The sequence below is a fragment of the Halichoerus grypus genome, chromosome 7 (genome assembly GCF_964656455.1).
Source record: "Halichoerus grypus chromosome 7, mHalGry1.hap1.1, whole genome shotgun sequence".
NCBI lineage: Eukaryota > Metazoa > Chordata > Mammalia > Carnivora > Phocidae > Halichoerus > Halichoerus grypus.
In genome coordinates this window covers 86,484,859-86,499,696 of record NC_135718.1, presented here as the reverse complement: position 1 = coordinate 86,499,696, position 14,838 = coordinate 86,484,859, and the positions used below count along the sequence as shown (strand labels likewise).

The 14,838-nt window shown below is 40.2% G+C and overlaps 1 protein-coding gene across 1 annotated transcript in view; it reads right to left on the bottom strand.

The window, feature by feature from the left end:
• DNAH14 (dynein axonemal heavy chain 14) overlaps positions 1-11,406 on the bottom strand; it is a 346,072-nt gene extending 334,666 nt beyond the window's left edge. The window contains exons 1-3 of the mRNA XM_078078658.1: positions 11,395-11,406; positions 11,005-11,096; positions 5,145-5,290 (exon numbers count right to left, since the gene is read on the bottom strand). Of these exons, the coding sequence (XP_077934784.1) occupies positions 5,145-5,290; positions 11,005-11,096; positions 11,395-11,406 (250 nt within the window). The remainder of the gene's footprint in view (positions 1-5,144; positions 5,291-11,004; positions 11,097-11,394) is intronic.
• Positions 11,407-14,838: the final 3,432 nt, after the last annotated feature.

The window sequence follows — 14,838 nt, the reverse complement described above, 5'->3', positions numbered from 1 at the left end:
TTTTTTTTTTTTTTTTTAAGATTTTATTTGAGAGACACAGAGAGCTCACAGCGGGAGGAGTGGCATAGAGAAGGAGAAGCAGGCTTCCTGCTGAACAGGGAGCCCAATGCGGGGCTTAATCCTAGGCCCCTGGGATCATGACCTGAGCCAAAGGCAGACGCTTAACCAACTGAGCCACCCCAAGTGCCCTAGCCTTTGGTTGTTCAGTAGCACGTTGCTTAATCTCCATGTTTGCGAATCTTCCAGTTTTCTTTTTCTAACTTATTTCTAGGTTTTGTTTTGTTTTGTTTTGTTTTGTTTTGTTTTACCATTGTGGCAGAAAAGATACCTGGCATGATTTCAACCTGCTTAAATTTATTGAGACTTGTTTTGTGGCCTGTTGTGTGATCTATCTCAGCGAACATCCATCCCATGAACACTTGAGAAGTTATGTGTAGTCTGCTGCTTTTGGATGAAATGTTCTACTACATCTATTAAATCCATCTGGGCTTACATGTTAACACCAATGTTTCCTTATTGTTTTGGGGGACTTTTTTGTTTTTGTCTGGATGATCTGTCCCATTGATTTAAGTGCAGTGTTAAAGTCCCCCACTATTCCTGTCTTTTTATCAATTTTAGGTCTGTTAATATGTATGTAGGTGCCCCTATGTTGAGTTCATATTTACAAATGTTATAACCTCCTGCTCTATTGGCCCCTTTATCATCATTATTATATACTGACTTCTTCATCTCATTACAGTCAATTATGACCACAGCTTCTGGTTTCCATTTGCATGGAATCTTTTCCATCCTTTCATTTTAGTCTGTGCATGTTTGTGCAACTGAAGTGGGACTCTTGTAAGGAGCATATAGATAGGTCATTTTTTCTTAAGTCCATTTGGCCATTCTGTATCTTCTGTTTGGAGAATTAGTACATTTACATTTAAAAGAATGACAACTGATTTCTGGCTGTTTTGTAATTCCTTTGTTCCTTTCTTCTCCTCTTGTCCTCTTCCTTTGTGATCTGAGGGCTTTCTATAGTGTATTCTTACATCTCTCTATCTTTTGTGTATCTATTACTGGTTTTTGTATTGTGCTTATCATGAGGCTTACATAAAACAACTTATATTTATAACAACCTATTTAAGTCAATAGCAACTTAAGTTTGAATGCATTCTAAAATTCTACATTTTTACTCCTCCATCCCACATTTTTATGTCTTTGATGTTCACAATTTACATCTTTTTATCCTCTGTATCCATTAACAAAATTTTGTGTTTGTAGTTCTTTTTACTACTTTTATCTTTTAACCTTCAAACTAGCATATAAGTGATTAACCCTCATTACAACATTATTCTCCCAGACTGTGGGTGCACCTCAGTATGCTATCTCTGCTCTGTGCCCTGGGGGACAGGGAGCCTATAAGAAATGTTTCTTCACTTGTAACAGTTCAGCAGGACTCACATGTGCAAGCCCCATGGTCACCAGAGCCAGGAGGTCAAAAGGCGTCTCCTACGTGGCAGATGCAAAAATCAGGGTGCCAGACCAGTGCACACGTTCCCACCCCAGGAGATCCCAGTGACCCAGAATGAAGCAGAAGGAGAGCACCAAGATGGTGCCCACTGGCCTCTGTCCCTGGACAGTACCTAGGTAGGCTCTTAGATGTGCCCCAAACAAGAAGCCTGTCCTGCAGGCTGAAGCTCCAGGACAAGCCAATAGGCCCCTTTCCCAGAGAGACTGGGGGTGTGTTTCAGTCTGCTGGGTCTGGGCTGGGCCCTGGGTGGAGCCAGTTAAGAACTCTTTCTCCACTTACTACAGGACTATGGGACCTGAGAGTATAGGCCCTCTGGCCACCAGTCAGGACATCTAGTGGTATCCCCACGGTGGCAGCCACAAAAATCAGATGAGAGGACATGCTCCTTTCTGGGAGATACTGGGGACCTGGAGCGAGGGAGAGGGAGAGGGTAAGGATGGCATCTACCAGCTTCCATTTTTGGAGAACATTTCAGTAGGCACTTGGATGTATGTTAAATCAGAAGCCTGAACCTCAGAGCAAAGCTTTAAGATAAGCAAATAGGCCTCTTTCACTGAACAACTGGGAATTTTTAGTCTCCCACCTGCCTGTGCATTGGGCCCTGGGGTGGCAAGCCTGCAGGAGCCCTTTAAGAACTGTTTCTCAGTTCAGTGTAGCCTTGTAGGTCTCGTGGATCCAAGCCCTGGCTTTCAAAGCTAGCTGGTTTGGGGGCTCATCTCTCAGGCGCAAGTCTTAAAAGTTGAGGTGCCCAATGTGGGGGTTCCAACTCTTTGCTCCTCAGGGAGCAGCTCAGGATTGTGAGTTCACTCCTGAATGTGGGTTGCTGTACCACGGGTACGGTTTACAGTGAGACTGTGTCTTGGCCTCTCCTACCCATTTTGAAGTGGCTTTTTTCTTTATTCACCCACTGTACAGGAGTTGACCAGCTAGTTTTGGGGTGTTTTCCAGAGAAAACTGTCACATATGTGGCTGTAGATTTGGTGTGTCTGTGGGAAGAGGTGAATTCAGGATCCTTTTACATCAGCAACTTACCACGACCTACTCCTTCATTTTTGATGACATTTTTTCCTTTGGCTTCTATGACACCCCACAGCCACCCTCTTGCTCATCACTCTCTCTAGCCTGACTCTGACCATCCCTGTGTGTGCACTGCAGCCACCCTCCTTTATCCAGGCCAGAGCTGCTACAGTTCTTTGGCCCTGTCTCTGTGTCACTTCAGACACTTTCCTGAGGCCATCTCACCCATGGCTGTGCCTTAAGTTTCCACCCACATAATTACTCCAAATGCATCACCTCAGCCCTGGCTTCTCTGAGCCCCAGACACATATAGTCAACTGCTTCCCTGACATCCCCACTGGAATGGACCAAAGGTAGTTCAAATGCAACATGACCCAAACTGAACCATGATCCGTTCCCAAATCCCTTCTTCAGGGCTTCTTATCTCAGAGAGTGGCACCACTATTCATTATACCAAACCAGAAACCTAGCTATCACCTTTGACACCACCTCTCTCACCAACCCATTACCCTAATTGATAATCCTACCTTCAGAATATCCAAAGCCTCGTAACTGAGCTCCAGTATCAATTCCTGTTCCCTTCCAATCTATTCTTCAGTCTGCAGCCAGTGATCTCTGCAAAGCAGAAATCTGATCGTGTTAACTCTTGGTGTAAAACCTTTCTGTGGCTTTTATCTTCATGGTATAATGCCCCAAATCCCTAACAAAGCCAACAAGCTGTTGCTCGGCCTGGCCCTTATATTCCTATCCAGCTTGTACTTCTGCTCCCTCTTTACTGAGGAAAGTAACAGAAGGGTCAGGGTACTTCTACTTTCCACTCTGCTGGAAAGGAAGCTTTGTCAGGCCTGCAAACACTTAGCTAGAAGGCCCAGGCACTCTCTCTGTCTTAATCTGTCAGATAAAACATTCTTGCCCAATGTATGCCAAAGTTCTTAGGCTCCTTCAGAAAAGCAAACATACCATATTCAGACAAAGACTAAAGGCAACTGCAAGAAGCACCTACATGCTCTGGGTATATACTTAATAAGAAATAAAAAAAAATGTATTGTTATTTAAAATCGTCAAGCTATGGTCTAGTCCACAGAGGGAACACTAATTTTGGCAGAACCTAAAAAACCTGAAAAGCAACAACATTTAAAGGGCAGACAAAGGAATAAAGATCCATGAAAGAGACCAAAAGAGAGCAGACAGAAAAGTAGACAGAGAGCCGACAGAGTAGTCTCCTCAGAAGTCAAGGGAAAAGGAAGGAAGGAAGTGGTCAAAAGAATAAAATGTTGTAGACTAGTCCAGTAAGAGAAAGATTATTTGATGTACAGACTAATTCGTTTTACTAGGAATTAGCCATGTGGAGGTATCTGGTGACACTGGGGAGAGTGGAATGGGAGTCAGAACTCACGTGAGGAGGGAAGGAGAAGGAAGTATGTGGGGGGGAGGGGGCCTGCTCTTGTCGTGCAAAAAGGCATCACAGGCCCAACAGTGCTGCTGGGCTATTTGGTCGAAGACAGGGAGCCTGCAGTGTGTTTATGCACGGAGAGAGAAGAGCTATCAGAATGGAAGATGACCCCACATTCCTGAGGACGTGGCAAAAAAGGAGCTGCAGAAGTGAGACAAGTACCAAAATGGGGCCAGGGAGCTGCAAGTTAGAGGTTTCCCTTTGATTCCTTCTATTTTTATTTTTTATAAAGTAGGAAGCATAATCAAGGACAAGCTTATGGTTAAACTGTGACAGTGTAAAGAGATGCAGTGAGTAATGAGAGGCAAAGCTCAATGGAGACATAAAAGGGCACCAGGCAGTGCTGAACGCCCCACTGATGCTGGAGACCACGATTGAGGAAAAGAACGAACCCACGTGAGTGAGAAAGTTTTCTGCAAAAAGGCTTACCGGTATGAGGCGGAAGGCCAGGAAAACGGACAATTACACTGAGTTGCAGTTCTGCCAACCCAGGAGCAGAGGAGAGAAGTGGGAAGAGTTAGGGACACAGCTAACAGGCTGCTGGGGGGAGAAGGGGCCATGGATGGAGATCAAAGAGCAAGCTTTGTAAAAGTGAGGATAGAGAAGAGCAGGGTAAAAAAGGAAGTGTGGTTAAACAAATCGTTTTACATACTGTTAATAGTGCAGTTGGGGGGAACAAGTGGAGGTAAGGAAGACGAACAGGGGCCCGTGAAGGAGCAGTCAGGGTCCCGGCAGACAAGAGCACAGAGGAGGTCACAGCACAGCCAGAAGGCAGCAGGGCCTTCAGGGAACACGGACCCAACTTGAGGGTCCTCACCTCACACAAACCCCAAGAAAGATGACATGCAGGCAAGAGTGAGGTCAACTCTAAGTTGCTCCAGAAATGTCAGATATTCTTGGCGGTGGCAGCGATAGCACTGTTGTTTTTATGGTGAGGATTACTTAGATCACGTTCCTTTTAAGAGACAAGCTCTATATCTGAAGATCTCACCAACAGCTACGACTAACGAAATCAATAAAGTACCGAACCTCGTACTCTGAAAATAGACTAGTATTGCAGTGTAGTTCACTTGTTATTCTTAAGTTAATGCTATGAAAACTTCTTTCCATCTCCATAAAAGAAAACATAAACTGGCATGCCTGGAGAGTAGTAATCTCGACAGATTTCTCCTGTTTCCTCTGACTTCAGGGGTACAGAAAGCATTCTGAATGTTTTATATTTCGAGGTTTCTTTTTCTGCTACTTTAGCTGGTTGATCCTCTGACAGGGTGACATCTTCATATTCTTGCTTTTCATATTTTTGAAGTCTAATATGACAAAGAAAGTAAGACACTATGGTTAACAAACTCTAGGACTCAAAGTTTAAATCCTTATACTGTACTGTACAATATAATATCTATCTTTCAAGCAATTTTTGATACACTTTAAAAAGCAGATCTGAGGGCACCTGTGGGGCTCAGTCAGTTAAGTGTCCGACTCTTGATCTCAGCTCAGGTCTTGATCTCAGGGTTGTGAGTTCAAGCCCTGCCCTGGGCTCCATGCTGGATGTGGAGCCTACTTAAAAATTAAAAAAAAAAAAAAAAAATTTAATAAATAAATAATAAAAAATATAAAAAGCAGATCTGAAACATGGAGAGTCTAGTTAAATGCAAAAGAGGTCTGATATTATCATGGAAATTTTAATGCTGGAAAGGACTTAAGAACCCTCATCTAACTTAAAAGATGAAATATTAACCAATTAGCAGCAGAGTGAGGTCAGAATACAGTTTTTTGAAATTCAATACTCATATATTACCCTTCTTTATAAAACCAACACCAACAACCACCCTTATCAAGACTAAAACCAAATATTTCACAATACATTAGCCAACTGCCTATCTGTAAATGTTAGAAAATCTTTTCATAAGAACAGAATCCAAAATCAGTGCCTACAGCTGACTTATGCCATAGACCATATTTTTGCAAGGTGGAGGAAATGCAGAGCTCTGTAGATCCTCACATGCTGCTCAGTGGGCAAAACTACCCATTGGTATATTAAACAAAAATATTTAGTCACATGAATAAGAAAGCAAACTTTCTCTTCAAAGACAGAACACAACTTCTTCATACTTGTTCATGGACACCTTTATTAGGTATTCTTAAACCCTTCTCCCTTGAGCATTCTGAGTCCCCTTTGGTTTATAAACACCTTGAACAGTTTCCTCTTTGTTGAAATGTCTAATCCATATCCTTTTTTCTTTTTTTTTATAGTGAATTGTATACCATTTTCTTAACAATGTTCAGAAGTTCTTTTCACATTTTATATCGTAATCTTTTGTCATTTTACATGTGCTGAAAACCTCTTCTGGTTTGGACTCAACTTCTCACTTTCTTGATGAAGTCTTCATAAATCTAAGTTCTTCACTTTAATATAACCTAATTTATCTATCTTTGCATCTACAATTTGTGTTTATTCTTTTCTTTTTTAAAGATTTTATTTATTTATTTGACAGAGAGAGACACAGCAAGAGAGGGAACACAACTGGGGGAGTGGGGGAGGGAGAAGCAGGCTTCCCACCAAGCAGGGAGCCCGATGCGGGGCTCGATCCCAGGACCCTGGAACCATGACCTGAGCTGAAGGCAGATGTTTAACAACTGAGCCACCCAGGCGCCCCTACAATCTGTGTTTATTCTTAAGAAATCTGTCCTTACTTCAATCTTGACAAAACTCTTATTTTTCCAAATAGTTTTAAAGTTTTGCCTTCCACAAGTCTTATAGTTCATCCTTGAGTTTGGGGTATGATGTGAAGGGTAGATCCAATTCTCCCTGCTCCCACTCCATAACGATATGCAATTGTCACCATGTATTACTAAACACCCCCATCCTTTCCTTCCCTGACCTGTAACTCCAGGTATACAATTGTATACAAGTCTGCATCACTCCAAACGTATACAAGTATCCACCTCTGGTTCTTTATTTTTATTTGTCTATCCTTGTTTTTCTATCCCACTGCTTTAATTGCTATAGTTGTCACAGCTGTAGGTTCATGCCTCCAAATTTTTTTCTTAAAGAGTGCTTACATATCCTTGGCCTTTTGCTTTTCCATATAAATTTTGTTGCATTCTCAATTAAATTTTGTAATTTTCTCCACAAAGGCCAAACACACGATTTTTCCTAGGTACTGGGTTTTTCATTACTATTACAAATGGTAGTTATGATTAAAAATAAGTTTTCGATCTATTGCTGGACTATAGGAATGAAATTCACTTACATACACTGATTTTAAACTAGCAGCCTTGCTAAGTTAAATTAACTTATTAATTACAAAACTGTAAATTCTTTTGTACTTTCTTACTAGACATCATATCATCTAAAAATGATTACGGTTTGTTTCTCCTTTTTCAAACCTTCCAGCTTTCATCTTTTTTTTTTCTTGTCTTATTGACTTAGGACCTTTAACAGGATGTCACACAGAAGTGGCAATAGCAAGTATCCTTGCCACTTTTCTCAACTTAAAAGGAACACTTTTAAGACCCAACCATTAAAAATACTTGCTTCAGGTTTTTGGTAAATGCCCTTAATCATGTAGTTTGCTAAAGGTTTTTATCATTAAGAGATAATCCATTCTATCAAAGGCTTTTCTTCCTTTACTATATTAATGGTAATTGGTATTGATGCACTTTCTAATGCTGAACTAACCTTGCATTTTTGAGATAAGCTATTCAATTTGATCTCGGTGTATCATCCATTTTTATATGCTACTGTAACCTGTAGGTTAGTATCTTATTCAGGGTTTTCTGCTTCTAAGGTTATGAATGAAACTGACTTAGAAGATTGTATAAATGGGGGCGCTGGGTGGCGCAGTGGGTTGGGCATTGGATTCTTGGTTTTGGCTCCGGTTGTGCTCTCAGGGTCATGAGATTGAGCCCCAGCTCAGGCTCCGAGTTCAGCACAGAGTCTGCTTAAGTTTCTCTCTCTCCCTCCCGTTGCCCCCGCCCGATGTGTGTGCGCAATTTAGGGACAATTTTCTCTTTTTCTGTTCTGTGGAAGAAGTTGTATAAGATTGGAATTATTCATTTCTTGAATTTGTTAGAACTCAGAAACTCTGGAAATCTGCCTGAGCCTAGTATGTGTGGTCTATGGGGGAAGGGGAAGTTGGGGAGGCAATCATGATTCATAACTACAAATTCAACAATTTTAGTGGATAAAAAGGAATGAAATCTTGCCATTTGCAATGATGTGGATGGAACCAGAGAGTACTGTGCTAAGCAAAATAAGTCAGAAAAAAACAAATACCGTATGATTTCACTCATGTGGAATTTAAAAAACAAATCAAATGAGCAGAGGGGAGCAAAAAAGAGAGAGAGGCAAATCAAGAAAGAGGCTCTTAACTGTAGAGAACACAGTGAGGTACCAGAAGGGTGAGGGTGGGGGGGGCTGGGTGAAACAGGTGATGGGGATTAAGGAGTGCTCCTGTCCCGATGAGCACTGGGTGTCCTTTGGAGGTGCTGAATCACTATATTGTACACCTGAAACTACTGTAGTAACACTGTATGTTAACTAACTAGAATTTAAATAAAAACTTTAAAAAGTTCACCTTGCCTATTACTTATTGAGCCTATTTTGTTCATACTTTTCTTAAAACGTTGACATTTTGTTTCAGACTAATTGCCATGAAATAGTTAATTTTCTCCTCTTTTTAACTGCAGACCCTTCTGTGCTGATGGAGCTCCCATCTCCCACCCCCTTGGTAGTGGTTACAGAGCCACTGCCTGGCACTGCTCCGCTCCCCCTGTAAAGCAGGGAGGCAGTACGTAGAGAGAACACACGCTAAGCGGAGCTTCCTAGAGCTGTGCAATGCACAACTCTGACCGTCCACTTGTGACTTCCCTTTTCCTGCTCCGTTCTGTCAAAGATCTGCCGATTGATCGACAGCGGCTGCTTTTCCTGATTTTCTCTCTCTTTGATTTCTATTTTGTTAATTTCTGATACTGCTTATCTCCTTCCCTCGATTTTGTTTTGGTTTAGTCTGTTCAGGTTTTTCTCCTTAACTTCTTGGAATGGATTGTTACCTCATTAATTTTCCAGCCTATCTTGTTTGGTAATGTAAGCTGTAGACTATAAATTTCTCTCTGCACAGCTGAATCGGCTACACCACACCGCCTGTAAGTGCAACAGGATTAGCCGGGCAAGTTCAACTCCTTCTTGTTTCTTGCTTTTCTAGACTCAGTTCTACATTGTTTCCTCCTGGGGCAGGGCTCTTTCAGAAAAGTGTCTGTTTTTCAGACATCATATTTCCAAATGTAGACTGGTTTTCAAGTCAACCTCTTGTAACTGATGTCTACTGTGATTAAGAAGTAGATCTATTGAGATGTTTTGAGAATTTGTTTAAACAAGTTTTACGGTCTGCAATGGTGAAGTCTTGTAATTGTTCCCTATGACCCAGTAGAGAATATGAAAGCATCTTTTTACTTTTCATCTGTTGGTACCCTTTAGCTTTCTAAGATGTTTCCACACATGCATTAATCCAGTTTGACATTAAAAAAAAAAAGACCAAAGTGTAGCCCATTTGCATTTACTGTGATTACAGGAATTTTTGGAATTTATTTCTATCATCTTATTTTTGTCTCCTACGTATCCTCCTTCTTATCTTTACTCTCCTACTTTCTATCTCTAGCTTTCCCTTTTTCCTTCTGGAGAACTTTCTCAGCTTTATCTTTCACCTATTCTCTCAATCTCCATTTCTGTTATCACATATTTAATTTCCAAAAGCTATTTTTTTCCTCCAGATGTCCCCTATTTTTTATTCTCTTAATGCTAGTTCTTCTGTCACCTGACAACCCAGGATAAGCTTGTGCTGGTTGTTACTGAACTTTTCTTCTCCCTGCATGGTCTATTTTCTCCAGGCTTCTATGATTTGAGTTTCCGTCAAGCTATAAACTTTCCTCAAACGATCATGGGTCATCTGCTCATATTTAAGAATCATCACTGAGGCAGCAATGAGACCACTCTTCATGCACTGGTGGAATCTGTCAACTGGCAGATTTCACTGTGGGATATCTGAGGCTTGGTTGAGGTTTTCCCAAGTGGCCTTATCTTTCCTGTTGGCTGGCCAGATTCCCAGAGAATAATATGCTTCGATTCTGGCTGTGAGCTTCCTCAAAGTCCAGCACAGGAAGAATACTAAGGTTCCCTATGACTTGGGTACAGTAATGTACTCTCAGCTGTGTTTGGTGTCCCCACATCCTGGATGTCTTCTGTTGGAACGAAGGAAGAAACATTCTCCTGGCTGAGTGAGGTTAAGGAAGGGGATCTGCGTTCTGTTTCTTCTACAAACTGTCAGGTTACTGCTTTCGCTGCCACTGCCACTTCGAGAGGATCCTTAGAGGTGGGAGGTCAGGTGGCAGCAGGGATGAAGAAGCTGCTTCCGGGCTTCACCCTTCCACCTTCAGTTTGCACTGCCAGCTCTGCAAAATCAGTAATCACTTATCCTTCTGTTCCCAAGCTTCCAAAACGACACGGGCAGCTCCCATGTGTTTGTCTCCTCTTTCCTTCTCTTGTGGGTTTACTCCTTTTTGATCACTTGGTGGGATTTCAGGAAGGAAAGCAGTAAGAGCATGAGTTCAACCCATCAGGTTTAAATAGAAGTCTGTTTCTTCAAGTACTTCCTCACTCCATTATTTTCTTCCTGAGTGGATGCTGATCCACCGAGAGGAATGTGAAAAAGGAAGCACATGAATCTCTCCAACCTCTTCTCCGTCTGCTTACACCTAATCACCTTCGGCCTTCCCAGGGTTTTTCAGCTGTTGGTTAACTTCTCATTTCCAGCAACTCCTGTCTCACGTTTTTGGCATATCCAAGACTGGTCTGGGAAGGAGCCGGTGTTAATCTGCCCTTCTTGTCAGGAACCCCTCCCTAAGGTTTGCTAAACTCCAGCACCTCATCCATTCCTCACATGACACTGTACATTCTTCATTGTCAGAATGGCTTACCACTAGTCATATATTGTTGAAATTTTAATTTTATTATATCTTATTTTACCTTGCTTTTGTGTTGCTTTTCTCCTTGTCCATGTCTGGATTTACTGTTGTCAAATCAATGGGTGTATTTTCAATATTTTTTTCTAAACAGAACTATGAAGTAACAGCCTGTAAAAAAAAAATATGTTCATGTTACCTTTTAAACATAAAAGATGCTTTCACAGCTATGACTATTGGTTTCAAAACTGCATATATGGTTCTGAACTTCCCACTAGACTTAATTGAATATCTCCATTACCTTCAAATGTTTCCTCCATATACTGTGCTTTCCAGACCCTTCACTATGCTAGTTATTCTTCTCAGGGCAGCCTCCATATCGTCTACCTTCCTCTCTAACACAAGGTTTTCTTTCTTACATTGATGGGTTTATGTACATACAATTCTAATTTACCTTAAATTCCATCCTGAAGATAATGCTAAGTTTTAAGATCCTCTCCTCAGGGAAAATCATCAGAAAGAACATAAGGAAGTCAATAGAACTGGTGGCCTAAGCTGTTAAATTTGTTTCACCATTCACTAAGTACTAAAAGGCCATATCCATATACTACTAGCACTCTTTAGACAGAACAGAACAAAAGGGAGTGGGTTTTGAAATATGAAAAAGAAGCGTTCTCTTTCTGATTACTGAGGGAAATCTAACAAGGTCCAGAAAGCCTCCAAATAAAGAAAATGTGCTGCACAGGCATGGAAGGGGTAGAAAAAGCTTTAATTGTCAAGTGGATAAGCATCAGACAAATCAAGTATGACAGACTGAAACAGGCCAGAGGCAAGAGGAGTTCTTCCTGGAATAGGAATGATAGAAATTTCCACATCAGTAATGAAGCCAACAACACTATCAGTGCAGGACCGGTCTATCAGGTGATGAGACTCAGGGTGTAGAAAGGGTCCCGATCAGACCCAAAGACTGCCAAGAATGGCCACAGAAGGATCACTTACTGCAGCCAGGAACTGAAGGCTACAACTCTGGGGCCTACGCTTGAGACAAGGTTCAGATCCAAGAGACATTCCCACTACATTCAAAAGCATCCCTGAATCAGACACATTCTGGATTTACAACAGAGTAGAGGTCAGAAGAATTCTTCTGAAAAAAGGCCAAAGAGTAAATACTTTAGGTTTGTGGACCAGAGGGCAAAAATCAAAGATATTACACATTATTCATACAGCGAGAGAAAACAAATTTCCACAAATGTTTTATTGATGAAATTCAATATGACAATAGTTGAATACAATTTTTAAAAATATTCCTATATATTAATGAAGAACACAGAATTCTTTTGAGAAGGGTAACATGTTACATACTGGGATTCAATGTGTTATTTATCATCAAATTGCTTGCCATTATTCCTTTATAAAAACCATTCTTGGGCGCCTGGGTGGCTCAGTTGGTTAAGCGACTGCCTTCGGCTCAGGTCATGATCCTGGAGTCCCGGGATCGAGTCCCACATCGGGCTCCCTGCTCAGCAGGGAGTCTGCTTCTCCCTCTGACCCTCCTCCCTCTCGTGCTCTCTCTCATTCTCTCTCTCGCAAATAAAAAAAAAAAAAAATTCTTAGCTTGCAGACCTACAAAAACAGGTGGCAGACCACATTTGACCAATGGGCCATCATATGCCAGCCCCTACAAGAGAGTATATGTTAACTGCAACATCTACTTTAACTTTGGAGTAGCTTGTATTTCCATGCTATCATCATCACTACCAAACATCCAAAAAAAAAAAAAAGAGAAAAGTTGTTTGAGCTAACTATTAATCAAACGGTATAAAAAATCAAATGAGTTATTCTTTTTTCCTATCAGACAAGTGAAAAAATCAAGTTAACCTCACACTTCTTCACAGCAACATACAAATGCCAGAACATTTCCTCAGGAGAAAAGAGTGGCTTAGGAAGTTTACACAGAGCCAAGTTTTCATGTAAGTATGAAGCTAACAAATATTTTCACACATGCAAAATTCAGTAAAGAGATCATCCATGAACCCTTCTTGTAAAATGTATGTGATAATAAATTCTACCCTCACGTGATGAAGGCAAAATATGGTAATAAAGAAAATAATAGGAAGAGCATTAAATTCATTTAAGTACAGAAGTAGGTCAAAACAACTATAGAGCTTCTGATACAGAGCAGTACTTTGGTAGTATAGAAATAACAGTGTAAGTACTAATCAAGAGAGAAGAGGAGGTAAGTGGAATATACAGAACATAAGCGCTCTTCATCTTTCAGATACACAGAGGTCAATAGATACTACTTAAATGTGATAAATAAAATAACAGAAATTTAACTATATTATTTAAAAGTATAAAGGTACCCATAAAAAGAACTACAATTATAACATATGGAATAAACATTAGGGGGCATGAGGTAACAGATAAAAAGTAAATGCATTAATTATGTTCTAATTTCTTCATTTCACAATGTAGAGCCAACAGATGCTACCTAAAGTGCATAGATCACAAAACAAAGGTTGAAATATATATGATGTTATAAGTCTAGAAGAACTAAAATGATGCATGAACCTTCCCAAATATCAGAAGCAAAACATAACTATGTATTTACACAAAACAGGGATTTAAAACATCAAAAAAATAAAGGACAGCTGTGGTTGACTTTAGTAGGTTGCCTACATAATATTCATTCCCTCCTTCCCTTTCCCAAACAGTACTCTGATTTTTATTCAGGTAGATCTGAACAAATTGTCAAAAAAGGGATAGAGATGAAAAAAATGAAAGGACAAGTTAAATAGTAGACAAGAGAGAATGATAAATCTGACATTAATACACATCAGAAGTCTGGAAGAAGAGAGAAAATGGGGAAAATAATGACTGAGTTTTCTGAACACCAACCTACAGTTCCACAGAGTCCCGCCAATTCCAGGCAGGATGAACATACAAGTGTACACATGCACGTGTACACACACACACCCCTCCAACACAGTGGAACTGTAGAATGCCAAAGGCAAAGAGGAGATCATAACAGTAGCCAGAGACAGGTTAAAGTGAAACACAGACTAAGTATGGGCTTCTTGATAACGTGCGCATGCACACACATGCACACACACATGCACACACGCAAACTAAAACAGTGATATAACCTCTCCACTGTGCTATGGAAAAATAACTGTCAACTTAGAAGTCTATACGTGGCAAAAATGTTTTTCAAAGATGAAGGCAAAATAAAGACATTTCAGGCAAATAAAATCAACTGACATACATAAAATGTACCGTAAAGGACTTCAAAAAGAAGGACTATGATCCTGAGATGACAGGTCTAAGATGTAAGAAATTATCTGCAGAAGTAATGAATATGTGTAAAGCTAAATAAACACTAACTGCATAAAAGAGTAATTACTTTTTGTGGGATTAAAAGTGAGAAGGCACTATAGTACACGACAAACAACAGCATAGAGGTCAGGAGGAAGATTTTTGATTTTTCTGGAGGAAGATGGAAAGTAATTAAATTTACACTTTGGTAAGTTTAGCATACATCTTAAAACTTCTATGGTAACCACAAAATAAGGTAGCAGAAATAAACCAAAACATATTAATAATTAGTCAATACAAATGCACCAAATTTTCTAAAAAGAGAAAGACAGAAAAATGGGGGGAGGGGAAATCCAGTTATATCTTATTTAAAAGACAAATCTGTAAAACCAAAGGATACAAAAACAATGCAAGAAAAGGATAGTAAAAAGATAGATCAGGCAACTATTAGGCAAAATAAAGATATTATAGCTATATTTCTATCACAAAAGTAGGTATCAAGGCAGAAAGAATCACTAGACATAAAGAAGTTCACTACATAATGATTAAGGTTCATTTCACCAGGAAAATAAGATAGTTCTGA